Raw genomic sequence first — 14,197 nt, forward strand, 5'->3', positions numbered from 1 at the left:
GAAACAGGAAATACGTCAGAAGAGGGCGGAGCCATCATCCGACTTGCGAGGGAAGGCTGCTGGAACCGCGATGAGCTTGCTGATGCCTTCAATGCCGGCGCTGCCCACGACTCCAGCAAAAATATAATATTTAAAGGTACGGCGGGCGGCGGCAGGGGCGGGGGGGGCGTGGCGGGGCAGTAGCGGGCTGGGGAGGCTTAGCCTCCCCAAGCCTCTTATATGGGGCGCCTATGAACACAGCAGACAAAGAGTTAAAACAGGCTAAAGGGAAAGGCTGCTTCTAATACACAAGTCAGCAAAGGAGAAGCGCTCAAGAGCCAGGTAACAAACACAGCACACAAAGGGTTAAAGCAGACTAAAGGGAAACAAACAAAGGAAGAACAATCTTACCAGAACTCAGCCAGCACACACAGCCGGGTAGGGAAAGGGAAGGCAGACAGAGGGAGAGAAGCTGACACAGCTGCACAGCAGTGAAGTAATCAGGAATGAGGCTAGCTTCTACAGACTCTCAGAACAAACAGACAAGAATTACACACGCCCAGAAACAGTACAGGCAGAGCTTGAAAACAAAGTTAACTGAAAAGTAGTCCATTCAGGTTACCATTTTTTGTCCTTAAAAAAAGAGGACACTTGCCCCGCCCATGCCCCACCCCCATTTCACACCCTCTCCACGCCCTGTTCATGCCCTCACCCCGCCCCTTTTTGCACCTCATCCCGCCCCTTGTCGCACTTCGCCCCGCCCTCTGTCACATTTTCCCCTCCCCCTGGTCACCCCTCGGCCTCACCTAACCTCCCCTCCCCTCCCCCCAGCCCTGTCACCACCTCTCCCCTTACACACGATCTTCCCTGGTGGTCTAGTGACGTTCGGGGCAGGACGAAACATAAAATCAGTTTTCAGAAACATCATACCTTTCGGCGTCTTTGTCCTGAATTAGTTTCCTTGAAGTAATGATGACAAAGTCTGTGTATCATCCGTTCGTTATCTTGTGCTTCTACCTGGCGGGCTGAGAAGGCGGCAAGCTGCAGTACAGCAGCAACTGCGCCTGTGTGCAGCAGCGTCCAGCAGCATCCAGCGTCATCATCAGCTGATCAGGCAGGCGCTAGCTGGCACGCACACAGACGCTGCCTGCCTGTGTAGCCTGGCTGCGCTGCGTCGGCCCACGCATCAGAGGACGAGGAGTCGAGGACAGAGATGACGTGTTGCTGTTGCCAACCCCTTCCGCTGACATGGTAAGTGAAGGGCGGAGTCGGCGGACCCTCTCGGCAACGGCCGCGTTACAGGATCACGGTAGGGTTACCATTCGTCTCGACGAAACCCGGACAAATCGGGGAAATGCGGAAATCCGCCCGGACTCCCCACGGCGCCCTCAAAAAGAGGACATGTCCGGGGAAATCCGGACGAATGGTAACCCTAATTCAGGTACAAACAAGAACCACACACACAGGGAAACAGAACAGGCTTAGCTGAAGAGCATAATTAACAGGAAAGTAATCCATTCAGGTTCAAACCAGAACCATACACACAGGGAAACAGAACAAGGCTTTGCTTGAGAGCAAAGCTAACAGGAAAGTAATCCATACAGATTCTAACCAGAACCACACACACAGGGAAACAGAACAGGGCTTTACTTGAGAGCAAAGCTAACAGGAAAGTAACCCATACAGGTTCAAACCAGAACCACACACACAGGGAAACAGAACAGGACTTTGCTTGAGAGCAAAGCTAAGATGAAAGTAATCCATACAGGTTCAACCAGAACCACACACACAGGGCTCAAGGCTGTGCCCAGAGGCACAGCTAACAAGAAGACTGGTTCCCTCAAAATCAAACAACAAGAACAGGACAGCAAAAAAGGAAATATAGACCTGTTGCAAAAGGCCCTGCATGAAAGTTCTCGAGTCCTTATAAAGAAGTTGGCCAATGATGTCACAAGTAGGAAATGAAGCAGGAGCAGGGAGACCAAAGCGAGGCTTGGCTTCAGGGACACCAAAGTGAGGCTTGTCTAGCAGGAACATCAACAGCAGGGAAAGGGAAGTCTGGAGATGTCACAGAGCCAGATACAGAGAAACAATAGGTCTAGACAAAAGGGCACGGCCCCAGCTTTGACACTCCTTAGACATCACTCTGCTTTGCTGCCCAGCCACTTGTCTGGCTTCTGGCTTCCTGCCTTTGTCAGGGCATTTAACCTCCTCTAGAATGTACCAGCAATAGCCCCAGCCCCTTCTCCCAGCCCCACCTCTGGAATATGCCAGTGTCAGCCCGAACCCCACCTCTAGAATGTGCCAGCGTCAGCCCCAGCCCCACCTCTAGAATGTGCCAGGATCATGTACAGCAGTGATATTCAATTCACCCAATATTTGAAATCATTTAACCGGCCAAGAATGACTCCTGGCCAGTTTGGCACTTAACTGTCTATTTGGCGATATTCAGCAGATGGCAATATTCAGTTATTTCCCACTGAATATTGCCGATTAGAATTTGCAGGTAACCAGTTATATTTTGCAATATAACCGGTTATCTGCTAATATTCAGAATATCACCAGCTAAGTTTGGCAGCCAAATTCAGCCACTGAAATAGCAGGCCTATCTTTGGCCAGTTTCAACTTAACTTTGGCTTGGCAGGTTAAGTTTAATCCATCCAAAAAACACCTGGAAAGTTAATGCCAGTCACTAGAAATGGCCTGGCATTGAATATCCGGGCTCAGCACCAACTGCAAGAGTCAGCAAAGCTAAATCCTGTGGCTCAGTGTCTGTACAAATAGATCATAGAAGTTGATTACATAAATAGCTTTTCAAGGATAATTTACCCATGTAAACTCAGGACACATATTCAGCAGTCTGACTTATCTGGGTAGGATGGTGAATAGCCACATACAGATATATGGGAATATTTTCTGTATATCTTTATTTGGATAACCCCCTGCCTAAATATTGACTCCACGATTTCTGCTGTCTTAATTCTGCTATCTGGTTTCAGAAGCACAGAAAAGCGTCAATGCTAACTGACTATAATTGAAGGTGTAACATAGTAACATAGTAAATGACCGCAGATAAAGACCTGTACGAGCCATCCAGTCTGCCCAACAAGATAAACTCATTTTACATGGTATGTGATACTTTATACCCGAGTTTGATTTGTCCTTGCCATTCTCAGGGCACAGACCGTAGAAGTCTGCCCAGCACTGTTCTTGTACTAAAAGTTCTGAAGCTAACATCGAAACCCCTTAAAATTTACACTCCAGCCCATCCTTATCTATTCAGTCACGATCAGGGCATAAACTGTAGAAGTCTGCCCAGCACCGGTTTTGCTTCCCAATTACCGGCGTCGCCACCTAATCTCCGCTAAGATTCTGTGGATCCATTCTTTCTAAACAGGATTCCTTTGTGTTTATCCCACGCATGTTTGAATTCCATTACTGTTTTCATCTCCACCACCTCCCGCAGGAGGGCATTCCACATATCCACCACCCTCTCTATGAAAAAATACTTCCTGACATTACTCCTGAGTCTATCCCCCTTCAAGTTCAATTCATGTCCTCTAGTTCTACCGCCTTCCCGTCTCCGAAAAAGGTTTGTTTGCGGATTAACACCTTTCAAATATTTGAACGTCTGTATCATGTCACCCCTGTTTCTCCTTTCCTCCAAGGTGTACATTTTCAGGTCAGCAAATCTCTCCTCGTATTGTTTGCAATGCAAATCCCATACCATTTTTGTCACTTTTCTTTACACTACTTCCAGTCAGATACGGCCTTCAAAACTGAACACAATACTCTTCTTTAATCTTCTATAGATGGTATCCCAGACTGAGATTGATAATAGTTTATTTGTTAAACATTCATCATTATTGAAAGTAATATTGCTATGATGGAAATTATAATGCAAAGCAGTCCATGGCAGGGGCGTAGCCAGACACCCAATTTTGGGTGGGCCTGAGCTTAAGATGGGTGGGCAGAAGAACTCCACCCTGTCCCACAAGTGATTTTGTCTCTCCCTCTCTCGCCTGCATGCCATATGGTCCCTCAAACATCCCCCCTCCCCTGCATACCTTTTAAGTAGCAGATTTTCACCGGCAGCAAGCAGCAACTAATACACACAGCTCATGTTGGTCCCAAAGCCTTCCTTCTGATGTATACATCAGAGGGAAGGCTGTGGGGTTGGTGCGAACAGTACGTATCAGTCGCTGCTCGCTGCAGGTGAAGATCTGCTATTTACAAGGTATACAGGAGGGGCAGTTGTTGGGAGTTCTTGGCTGGTGGGGTTTGGGGATCCTTGCCAGCCACATCATAGGTGTGCTGTGCTCCCGCTGCTCCCACCCTGTCCTGCCTTTAAAAAAAATTTTTCAAAGCGCTGGAGTGGCAGGCAGTGCCTCGCGTCTGCCCTGCTAGTAAAAAGCTCCTCAACGTCGTCGTTGGGTCTTCCTACATTGAGTCCCGCCCTCCTCTGAGGTAACTTCCTATTACCGCGAGGGTGGGTGGGACTCAATGTGGGAAGGCCCGACGACGTCGTCGAGGAGCTTTTTAGTAGCAGGGCAGACGCGAGGCACTGCCTGCCACTCCAGCACTTCGAAAACATTTTTTTAAAGGCAGGACAGGGTGGGAGCAGGAGAATGGAGCTGGTAGGTGTGTCGGGTCAGGTTGGGTCGGGTCGGGTGGGAGGGAGGACTCAGAGGGGTGCTCAAAGGGGAGAAGGGGATTGGGGAGGGTGGGGGAGGGAGCCCAGATGGGTGCCCAGAGGGAAGAAGGGGATTGGGGAGGGTGGGGGAGCCCAGATGGGTGCCCAGAGGGGAGAAGGGGATTGGGGAGGGCAGGGGAGCCCAGATGGGTGCCCGAAGGGGATTGGGGAGGGTGGGGGAGCCCAGATGGGTGCCCAGAGGGGAGAAGGGGATTGGGAAGTGTGGGGGAGCCCGGATGGGTGCTCAGAGGGGAGAAGGGGATTGGGGAGGGTGGGGGAGCCCAGAGGGGTGCCCAGAGGGGAGAAGGGGATTGGGGAGGGTGGGGACAGACCCTGGATGGAAGGGGGGTGCATGAGGGAGGGCAGACCCTAGATGGATGGGAGAGGGAGGGCAGACGGATTGAAGGGGCAGAGAGAAAGGGCAGATGGTGGGTGGAAGGGGGAGAGAGAAAGAGGGCAGTCTGGGGCAAATGGTGGATGGAAGGGGCAGAGATAGAGGGCAGATGTGGATGGAAGGAGGGAGAGAGAGAGAGGGCAGATGTTGATGGAAGGGGGAGAGAGATGGCAGACTGTGGCAGATGGTGGATGGAAGGGGCAGAAATAGAGGGCAGATGTGGATGGAAGAGGCAGAGAGAGAGGGCAGACAGTGGGTGGAAGGGATATTAGAGAGGGCAGACACTGGATGGCAGAGAGAGAGAGTGAAGACAGATGCTGGATGGAAGGAAGACAATGAAAAGAAGATGAGGAAAGCAGAAACCAGAGACAACAAACTGTAAATATATATTTTTATTATTTTTCTTTAGGATATAGTATTGTAGCTGTGTTAATGTTTATAAATAGAACATGTAAATAAGGTAATCTTTTTATTGGACTAATTTTAATACATTTTGACTTAACTTTCAGAGAACAAAACCCCCTTCCTCAGGTCAGGATAGGATATTGTAACAGCACTATACTGTATTGACCTGAGGAAGGAGATTTTGGCCTCTGGAAGCTAAATGTATTAGTCCAATAAAATGGTATTATTTTATTTTCTGTATTTGTTTTATTTCTATTTGTTAATTTGTAAAGTGGTGATTGGTATTTGTTAGTTTTTTCAAATTTACATCTGCTGTCTTTATATTTTGCACAGTACTAGGGGACATTTTCTGTTTCTGTGGTTTTGCATTGTATGCAGAGTCTGGCATTGGGGGTTCAGTTAAATTTTTGTCTAAATAGAAAGTGGATTAGGGTGTATCTGTGTTTGTGAAAAAGACATGGCTTTCAATTGGCATTGACTGTGCAGGATCGACGATCTGTACTATTCTGTCTGGTTTCGTTTTACAATAGGTGAATTGATGTTCTAGTGCTCACTGTAGTGTTTAAGATGCTTTCCTTTTCCTTGTGTGACTTGTAGAAATGACTGCTTATGGTATGGTAGAATTGCTCTATAGGTCCTGAGTGTTTTGTATTCTCGGTATGCCTAGTACTGGATTTGGGGGGGGGGGGGGGGGTTAAAAATGACCGGCCCTGGGTGTCAACTACCCTAGCTACGCCACTGATTCTAATAAACCATTTACATAGGAACAGCATGGTCTTAGCTCTTTTAAAGATATTGTATGATCACAGTTTTTTCAAAGGTACTGAAGTTAAATTGCTTTGAAATATAGAATATGATGGTGAGTAAAGGCATATCTCGTCTGTCTAGTTCTTTTCCTGTTGCCGTGCCCTGGGCTGCAGTTAATCTTTGCCTTCTCCTAACCTCCTTGCCACTCGCGATTCTTTCTCTCAGCTCAGGCTTTCCTGAGTTCTACTGCTTTGTCCACCATCGCCTGCCTGAGGAGCTTGTGTCATGCATTCGTCATCCTTTCCATAAAGAAATGTATTCTGGTGTTACACCAAATGCCCTGGAGAAGTATATTATGTGCCATTTCCAGTAATATAAACTAGATGCTTGTTGATTTATTTTACTTTTGAGATATTTGCATGTCTATCATATCCCCCATCTCTCCTCTCCTTTAGCGCTTTCAGTTTCATCTCATATATAGTGTTTTATATAGATCCTGTGTAAGTTTTGTAGATCAAGGGATTTTAATCTTCTTTGGTTCCTGCACACCTTTAATTGATCAATGAAAGTAGCTGTTAGCTGCTAACAGTACTAACTGCTAACATGTCGGTAAAATTACAGTCCAATTAAGTAGACCTTATCTTATAGTGTGGGGAGTACTTCAATCATCAGTTCAATATCTTCCCAAACACATATTTATTTATTTAATGTCATTTAGATTCATCAAACATTTCATTTTCCAGTGTAGCTATCAACCATTGTTTCTTAATAATCGGGGATCTTGAGATTTTCAGACAATTTCCACCATACGGGAATTATACCCCAAACTCTAAAGGTGTTCCTTACATCTTCATGGATCAACCCGTAAAGAAACTTTTTTTTATCTATTTTCCTATTTTTTTAATATATCTAAATTATTATTTTAATCTTATAAATGTTATAAGCGTTACTTAGCTTAAAGTGATTAACAGCAGAGCAGCGATTTTTGATCGCTGCTCTGCTGTTAATCACTTTAAGCTAAGTAACGTTTATAACGTTTATAAGATTAAAATAATAATGTAGATATATTAAAAAAATAGGAAAATAGATTAAAAAAAGTTTCTTTACAGGTTGATCCATGAAGATGTAAGGAACACCTTTAGAGTTTGGGGTATAATCCCCTTATGGTGGAAATTGTCTGAAAATCTGAAGATCCCCGATTATTAAGAAACAATGGTTGATAGCTACACTGGAAAATGAAATGTTTGATGAATCTAAATGACATTAAATAAATAAATATGTGTTTGGTAAAATTACAGTAACACATAGTTATACTATCAATAACTATCTTAAAAATTGCCTTCACTCTGTCTAGAAAGTTTCTATAAATTGCTTCAGATTTCAAGATCCTTCTACATACCCCATTTGACTTCTTCCTGCACTGCTTGGGGGTGCAGACACCACTGGTTAAGAACCCCTGGTCTAGACCCTACATATTCTTTCACAGTTACAGCTTCCAGATGTGGACACAATGTTGGTGAGGCATCACTGATGACTTGTACAGAGGCATTATCAGCTTCCTTTTCTCAGCTGGTCACACCTCTGTCTTGTGGATACCACCTTGTTCACCAGTTTCATCACCTCCTTCCTTCTCACCTGTGCACAATCCCATGGCTATGACAATGTGCCACCGCACTAACAATCTGTCGAAAGAGCCTGCGTGCATCACCCTCCTCGAGGCCATAGCTTTCCCTCCGGTCAGACATGACATTGATATACTCCAGCAGATCTCCTCTTGAGGCCAGCTCCAATACCAAGTACGCTCGGTTCTCTGTCTGGAAGGACTCATACAGCTGGATCTGAGGGCCCAGAAAAGACAGGAATTAATTTGTCTTATAGCCTGTAGGAGTTTTCTGAGAGACTACTGGAATGTTAGGAGAATTTGAGGAACGAGGGAGTTTTGAAAGAAGAGGACATCTCTCTGGGTAAGTGAGCATTACTTTGCTCTGTGCTTTGGTGATTTAAAAGATTGAGAGAGAATTTTAAAGGTTAATTGATAAAATCAGTTTGAATTTCATGAAAGAGCAAACTTTGTTTATTAACTTGTTTAAATAGTGTAAATCTCTTTCCCCCATAGTTTGAAACTTAAAACTTTCTGCCAGAAGCTTAACCTTAACTGTTACAGACTACTACTACTACTAATAGCATTTATATAGCGCTACCAGACGCACGCAGCACTGAACACTTGACATAGAGAGACAGTCCCTGCTCAAAGAGCTTACAATCTAGGTAAAATGGACAGACAAGACATTACAGGCAAGGGAATTACAGGGTAAAGAGGAACAGGGAGGAGGAGGGCAAATGAGTAGCGGTTAGGAGCCAAAGGCAGTAGTGAAAAGGTGAGCTTTCAGCATAGATTTAAAAACAGGTAGAGATGGAGCTAGACGTATGGGTTCGGGAAGACAGACTAGAGCATTAACAGATAGCCTATAGAAAACACAGCAGGACCCAGTTCAGTCTTCTTTCACACCCATCCCGGCACATCTCTTAATTTATAGTCTCAATTAGTAATCAATTATTCCAATTAAGAGAACAAGAGGGAGGTGTGTCATTTACAGAGTATTTTCATCTGCAAGAGATTTCCCTTAATTTACACTTACTGAGAAGCAAACACTAAATAGATCATACAATATACCATATAATATTAGGGCTCTTTATAATAGTCTAATATTCCTAGTACCTTAACAATTTTTAATTAAAGAACTCACTAATATTAAGATGCAGACAGCAGTCCAGCAGTGAGAGAGATGCTATCTTGTCTTTTGCATTGAGTGTCACATATATGATTATCTGCTAGTTGGTGAGAGGTTATATGTGTATGTTTGGTGTAAAGAGCTCCTAAGCTCTCAAAGAATGAGTCTGGTCTCTTGAGGCTATAGTAGTAGACTTGGAGAAGCTGAGGCAGGGATCAAGGTGCAGAGATGAGGGTTTTAGATTTCAGTGTCACACCTTCATGATTGACAATATTTATAACAATGAAGATATCTAATATCATAAGTATATTCTCACCAGACTAGAAAGAAAACTTAGCTGGAAAGGTACACGGTTTTTTTCTTTTTTGAGGAAAAGGCCTCGAGAAGCCCCCAGCTTTATTTTTGATAGCGGGGGCTAGACTTCTTCATCATTGACCTTAAAAAAACCTCTGGCATTCTAAATTAACTTTCTTGCCATCTTTGTATATAGGATTTCATGAATTACTTAGCTTAAAAAGTAGCTCAGCCTTGCTTGCTCTTCCGCTTGTTTGTTTTTTCTTTTTTTCGAGCAACTCGATATCTTAACCACCTGGAGTGCTAACCACATCCTACGATGGCCAGTGTTTCGTTCTCTGCCTCAGGGTTGTAGTCTCAATTAGTGTCTCCTTTGTGGTGAATCAGCAACAAACCACAATGGTGAATAGAGTAGCTTTTAAACCAAAAGGGTAGGGGAGCCGACAATCATTCAGGAAAGCATGGTTCAGAGTGAGGTATCCTTGAAGGATACTATAAAAACAGGACTTTTAGGGAATTCTGAAAGAGAGGTCTCAACAAATGTGAAAGAAAGCCAGAACTTTTAAGAGGCGAGAAGAGTAAAGGTTGTAAATTATCAACTTTTCAGCAGCTTATAGAAGCAAGGAAACACAATTTGAAGTGTTTGTATACAAATGATAGAAATCTAAAAAATAAGATGGGAGAATTATAGTATATAGCATTAAATGAAGTGATAGATCTAATAGGCATCTCAGAGACCTGGTAGAATGAAGATAACTAATTGAACACTGTCCAACAATATTTAGTGCAAGTTATCTCATTGGGAATGACCACCAACCAGTTAGCTCACATCTCAGTGGATAACCAGTCATTTTCAGTGGCATTTAACTGGTTATCACTGTTGAAAATACCTGGTTAGTGCTGAAAATAAAGATGGCTATGTTGGGGGTGACCAGTTAAGTCCCGATATTTGGAACTTCACCGGCCAGGCATAGTGGCCAAATAAGACGGTAGAAAGTGCAGGCCTATCTTTGCCTGCTATGCCATGGCTGGTTAAGTCTGAATATCGAAATTACCTCAACCTGCATTACCTCAATTGCAAAGGACTCAAGTGCAAAACTTATTTTGGATCCAACTTCTCCTACCTGGGCAGCTAACTCTGGAATACCCTCCCCAGAACTATCCGCTCAATCTGTGACTATCTACCCTTCCGGAAAGCACTAAAGACCCATCTATTTAAACAAGCTTATCCAAATGACCCAGACAAATCTTATGAACCCATCTACCCAACACATACCCAGAAGACAACGACATTGCTCCAGACTAAATCTCCCACCTTCCTCCCTTCCACATCACCTATCTTTACCTACTTATCTCTTTTTTACTCTATTATCTCCCACCGTCCTCCCTTCCACATTACCTATCTTTACCTACTTATTTCTTTTATTACTGTTATATTTGTTATATTATATTGTTCTTCCCATTACTGCTTTGAGTGGGAAAGTGCGGGATACAAATGTAATAAATAATAATAATAATAATATTGACTTAAAAACCTAAGAAAAGAATAGCCATACTGGGTTAGGCAAATGGTCCATCTAGCCCAGTATCCTGCTTCCAACAGTGGACAATCCAGGTCACATGTATCTGGCAGAAACCCAATTAGTAGCAACATACCATGCTACCAATCCCAGGGCAAGCAGTGGCTTCTCCATGTCTGTCTCAATAGCAGACTATGGACGTTTTCTCTAGGAACTTGTCCAAACCTTTCATAAACCCAGATATGTTAACTGTTGTTACCACATCCTCTGGCAGCAAGTTCCAAAACTTAACTATTCTTTGAGTGAAAAAATATTTCCTCTTATTTGTTTTAAAAGTATTTCCATGTAATTTCATTGAGTTTCCCAAGGTCTTTGTACTTTTTGAAGGAGTGAAAAATTGATTCACTCTTACCCATTCTACACCACTCAAGATTTTGTAGACCTCGATCATATCTCCCCTCATCCATCTCTTTTCCAAGCTGAAAAGCCATAACCTCTTTAGCCTTTCCTCATATGGGAGAAGTTCCACCCCCTTTATCATTATGGTCACTCTTCTTTGAACCTTTTCTAATTCCGCTATATCTTTTGTGAGATATGTAACTAGAATTGACCACAATACTCAACCAGTCATGTGCTAGCCAGCATTGCAAAACCCAGATATTCAATGCTGGTCGCTTCAAATGGCCTAGCATTAAATATCTGGGTTGAATGCTGGCATTGGGCAGTTAAAGTGTTGCCTGCCACTGGCAGAATATCAGGCGGTGTGTTAACAGGGTACAAATTATATCACAATCCTAGGGTAGATCAAATTCGAGGGGGGGGGGGGGGTTACACTATAAGTTAAAGAGGAAATTGAGTCAAATGATAACAGTTCTGCAGGGAACAGATAGCAATGTGGAATCCTTATGGATAGAAATTCCAAGTGTAAAGATATAGGAGCAAGCTACTGAAGCACTACTGAAGTAGTATGAGCACTGTGCACAGCCATCCATGTGACTATGTGGACCTCCATGACGTACATGGTCCTATATTCATGGCACTATTCAGCATTCAGAACCTGATTATAATGTGTAAATTCACATATTCTCACTCTAAAGACTCTTAAGACATTGTGGAGACATCCAGTGTCACAGAAGATTAGCAACCCTTGTTTACTGTACTTGGCAACTGCTGATAAGGTCATGATGTTGCTTAATAACAAGCAAGCTGTTATCAGCATTGACGCAGGTTGTTATTAGAATGGACGTCAATGAAGCAAGCTGTTACCAGAATTGACATCAATGCCGGACACTTGAAGCTACTTGTTTATGTTCCTCAAGGAGAACATGCGTCAGTAATAGAGATAAGGCTCCCAGTTTCTCCATAAAAGGCAGCTCTTACCAAGATTAGCTGGCTGGTGTCAACATCACATCCGAGAGGCAAGATCTGCTTTGGAACAGACTGACATCTGAAGAATATGCTGACATCTGAAGGACTCCATCAGGTTGTACATGTGCCATGTCTCCTTTCATAGTGCTCTGAGGTTAGAGTGACTCTGTACTTGAATCTAGCTAGGGATTTAAATATCTTTACTTCAAGCTATCTCTATAATAGGTCTTTGTCTTTATTCCTGTTTTACTCTATGTCAATTGCTGCTAATGTAAATAAATAACATCCTATTTTTATAATATTTGGGTGTGAAGTTAGTTTCTTTTATTATTATTTTGGTGCAATGGGCTTGGATCTAAGGATAAGGGGTGTTACATTTATTTCTGACACATCTCTAACCCATGCTAATCTGGTTGGGACTCAGTTTTGCTATAACTTACACTAAGTTTCAGGTACACCCCTAACACCCCAATAAGAGTGTAATCTGTTTTGCATCCACAAAGGGAAAGAGTATACTGGTAGAGCTATACTACCATCCACCAGGCCAGAACTAACAGACGTTAGGGAAGTTAGCAAATTTGGCAACAGTATAATAATGGGTGACTTCAATTACCTGTGATACACAAATATCCACAAGGGAAAAGTTGTAAAGAATCCAGAAAATCACCAATAAATAACTTATAAAAAGAACTACCTCAGGCAGAGGGAACAATGATTCAAGTAGAGAAGAAAAGACCTCAGCATTCACTACTACTACTAATCATTTCTATAGATGTACGCAGCACTGAACACATTATATGAAGGTACTTTCTGTGTCCCTAGTGGACTAACAATCTCAGTTTTTGTACCAGCAGCCTGGTTCCATCCCTGTTAGGGTGGAGTCCATCCTTTCGGAATGGACTCCCCCTTCCCAGAATGCTGTCCAGTTCCTAACAAATCTAAATCCTTCATCCCTGTATCATTGTCTTGAACATGCATTGAGACTGCAGAGCTCTGCCTACCTCTTGGGTCTGCCTACCTACCTGGAGGATCAGGATTTATGCTTTCTACCTAAGAGCCTAAATTTGGCTTTCAGAACCTCCCTCCCACATTTTCCTATGTCATTGGTACCCACATGTACCAAGACAGCAGGCTCCTCCCCAGCACTATCTAAAATCCTAACTAGGAAACACGTGAGGTCCACCACCTTCGCATCAGGCAGGCAAGTGACCAGGCGATCTTCACGCCCACTAGGCACCCAACTATCTACATGCCTAGATATCAAATCACCAACTACAACTGCTGTCCTAACCCGTCCCTCCTGGGCAGAAGCTCCTGGAGACACATCCTCGGTGCGAGAGGATATTGCATCCTCTGGTGGGCAGGTCCTCACTACAGGATCACTTCCTACTTCACCTGGGTGCCTAACTAGGCACCCAACTATCTACATGCCTAGATATCAAATCACCAACTACAACTGCTGTCCTAACCCGTCCCTCCTGGGCAGAAGCTCCTGGAGACACATCCTCGGTGCGAGAGGATATTGCATCCTCTGGTGGGCAGGTCCTCACTACAGGATCACTTCCTACTTCACCTGGGTGCCTAACATTAAGCGTCATTTATAGAACAGCACAAAGTGGTGGGGTGCTATTTATAGAATTTAGTCCTTTGTGTACAGTCATGGATATGTGCTGTGTGTATTTGCATTGTTAGTTAGGGACTGATAGTGTTGCGTTGCCATGATTTGGGTTTATGCCAGGTACTTGGAAAACAGGATACTGAGCTAGATGGACCATTGGTCTGACCCAGTATGGCTACTCTTATGTTCTTGCATTGTGAGCTAGGGACTATGTGTAGTCATGGTTATGAGCTGTGCGTATTTAGATAGGGACTGATTGTGTTACTGTTTACCATGGACTATGTATACTATCATGGATTTGAGCTGTGTGTATATGCGTTGTTAGATAGGGACTGTGTAAGTGCTATGGATGTGTGTACAGTCATGGATATGAGCTGTGTGTATATGCGTTGTTAGATAGGGACTGTGTGCTATGGATGTGTGTACAGTAATGGATATGAGCTGTGT

At 43.7% G+C, this 14,197-nt stretch overlaps 1 protein-coding gene across 1 annotated transcript in view; it reads right to left on the reverse strand.

Moving 5' to 3' along the window:
• The window catches only part of LOC115460494 (testis-specific serine/threonine-protein kinase 5-like), a 93,119-nt gene that overhangs the window by 65,309 nt on the left and 13,613 nt on the right, over positions 1-14,197 (reverse strand). The window contains exon 3 of the mRNA XM_030190260.1: positions 7,854-8,056. Coding sequence (XP_030046120.1) covers positions 7,854-8,056 — 203 coding nt within the window. The remainder of the gene's footprint in view (positions 1-7,853; positions 8,057-14,197) is intronic.

This window comes from Microcaecilia unicolor, chromosome 1, assembly GCF_901765095.1.
Source record: "Microcaecilia unicolor chromosome 1, aMicUni1.1, whole genome shotgun sequence".
In the NCBI taxonomy this organism is placed as follows: domain Eukaryota; kingdom Metazoa; phylum Chordata; class Amphibia; order Gymnophiona; family Siphonopidae; genus Microcaecilia; species Microcaecilia unicolor.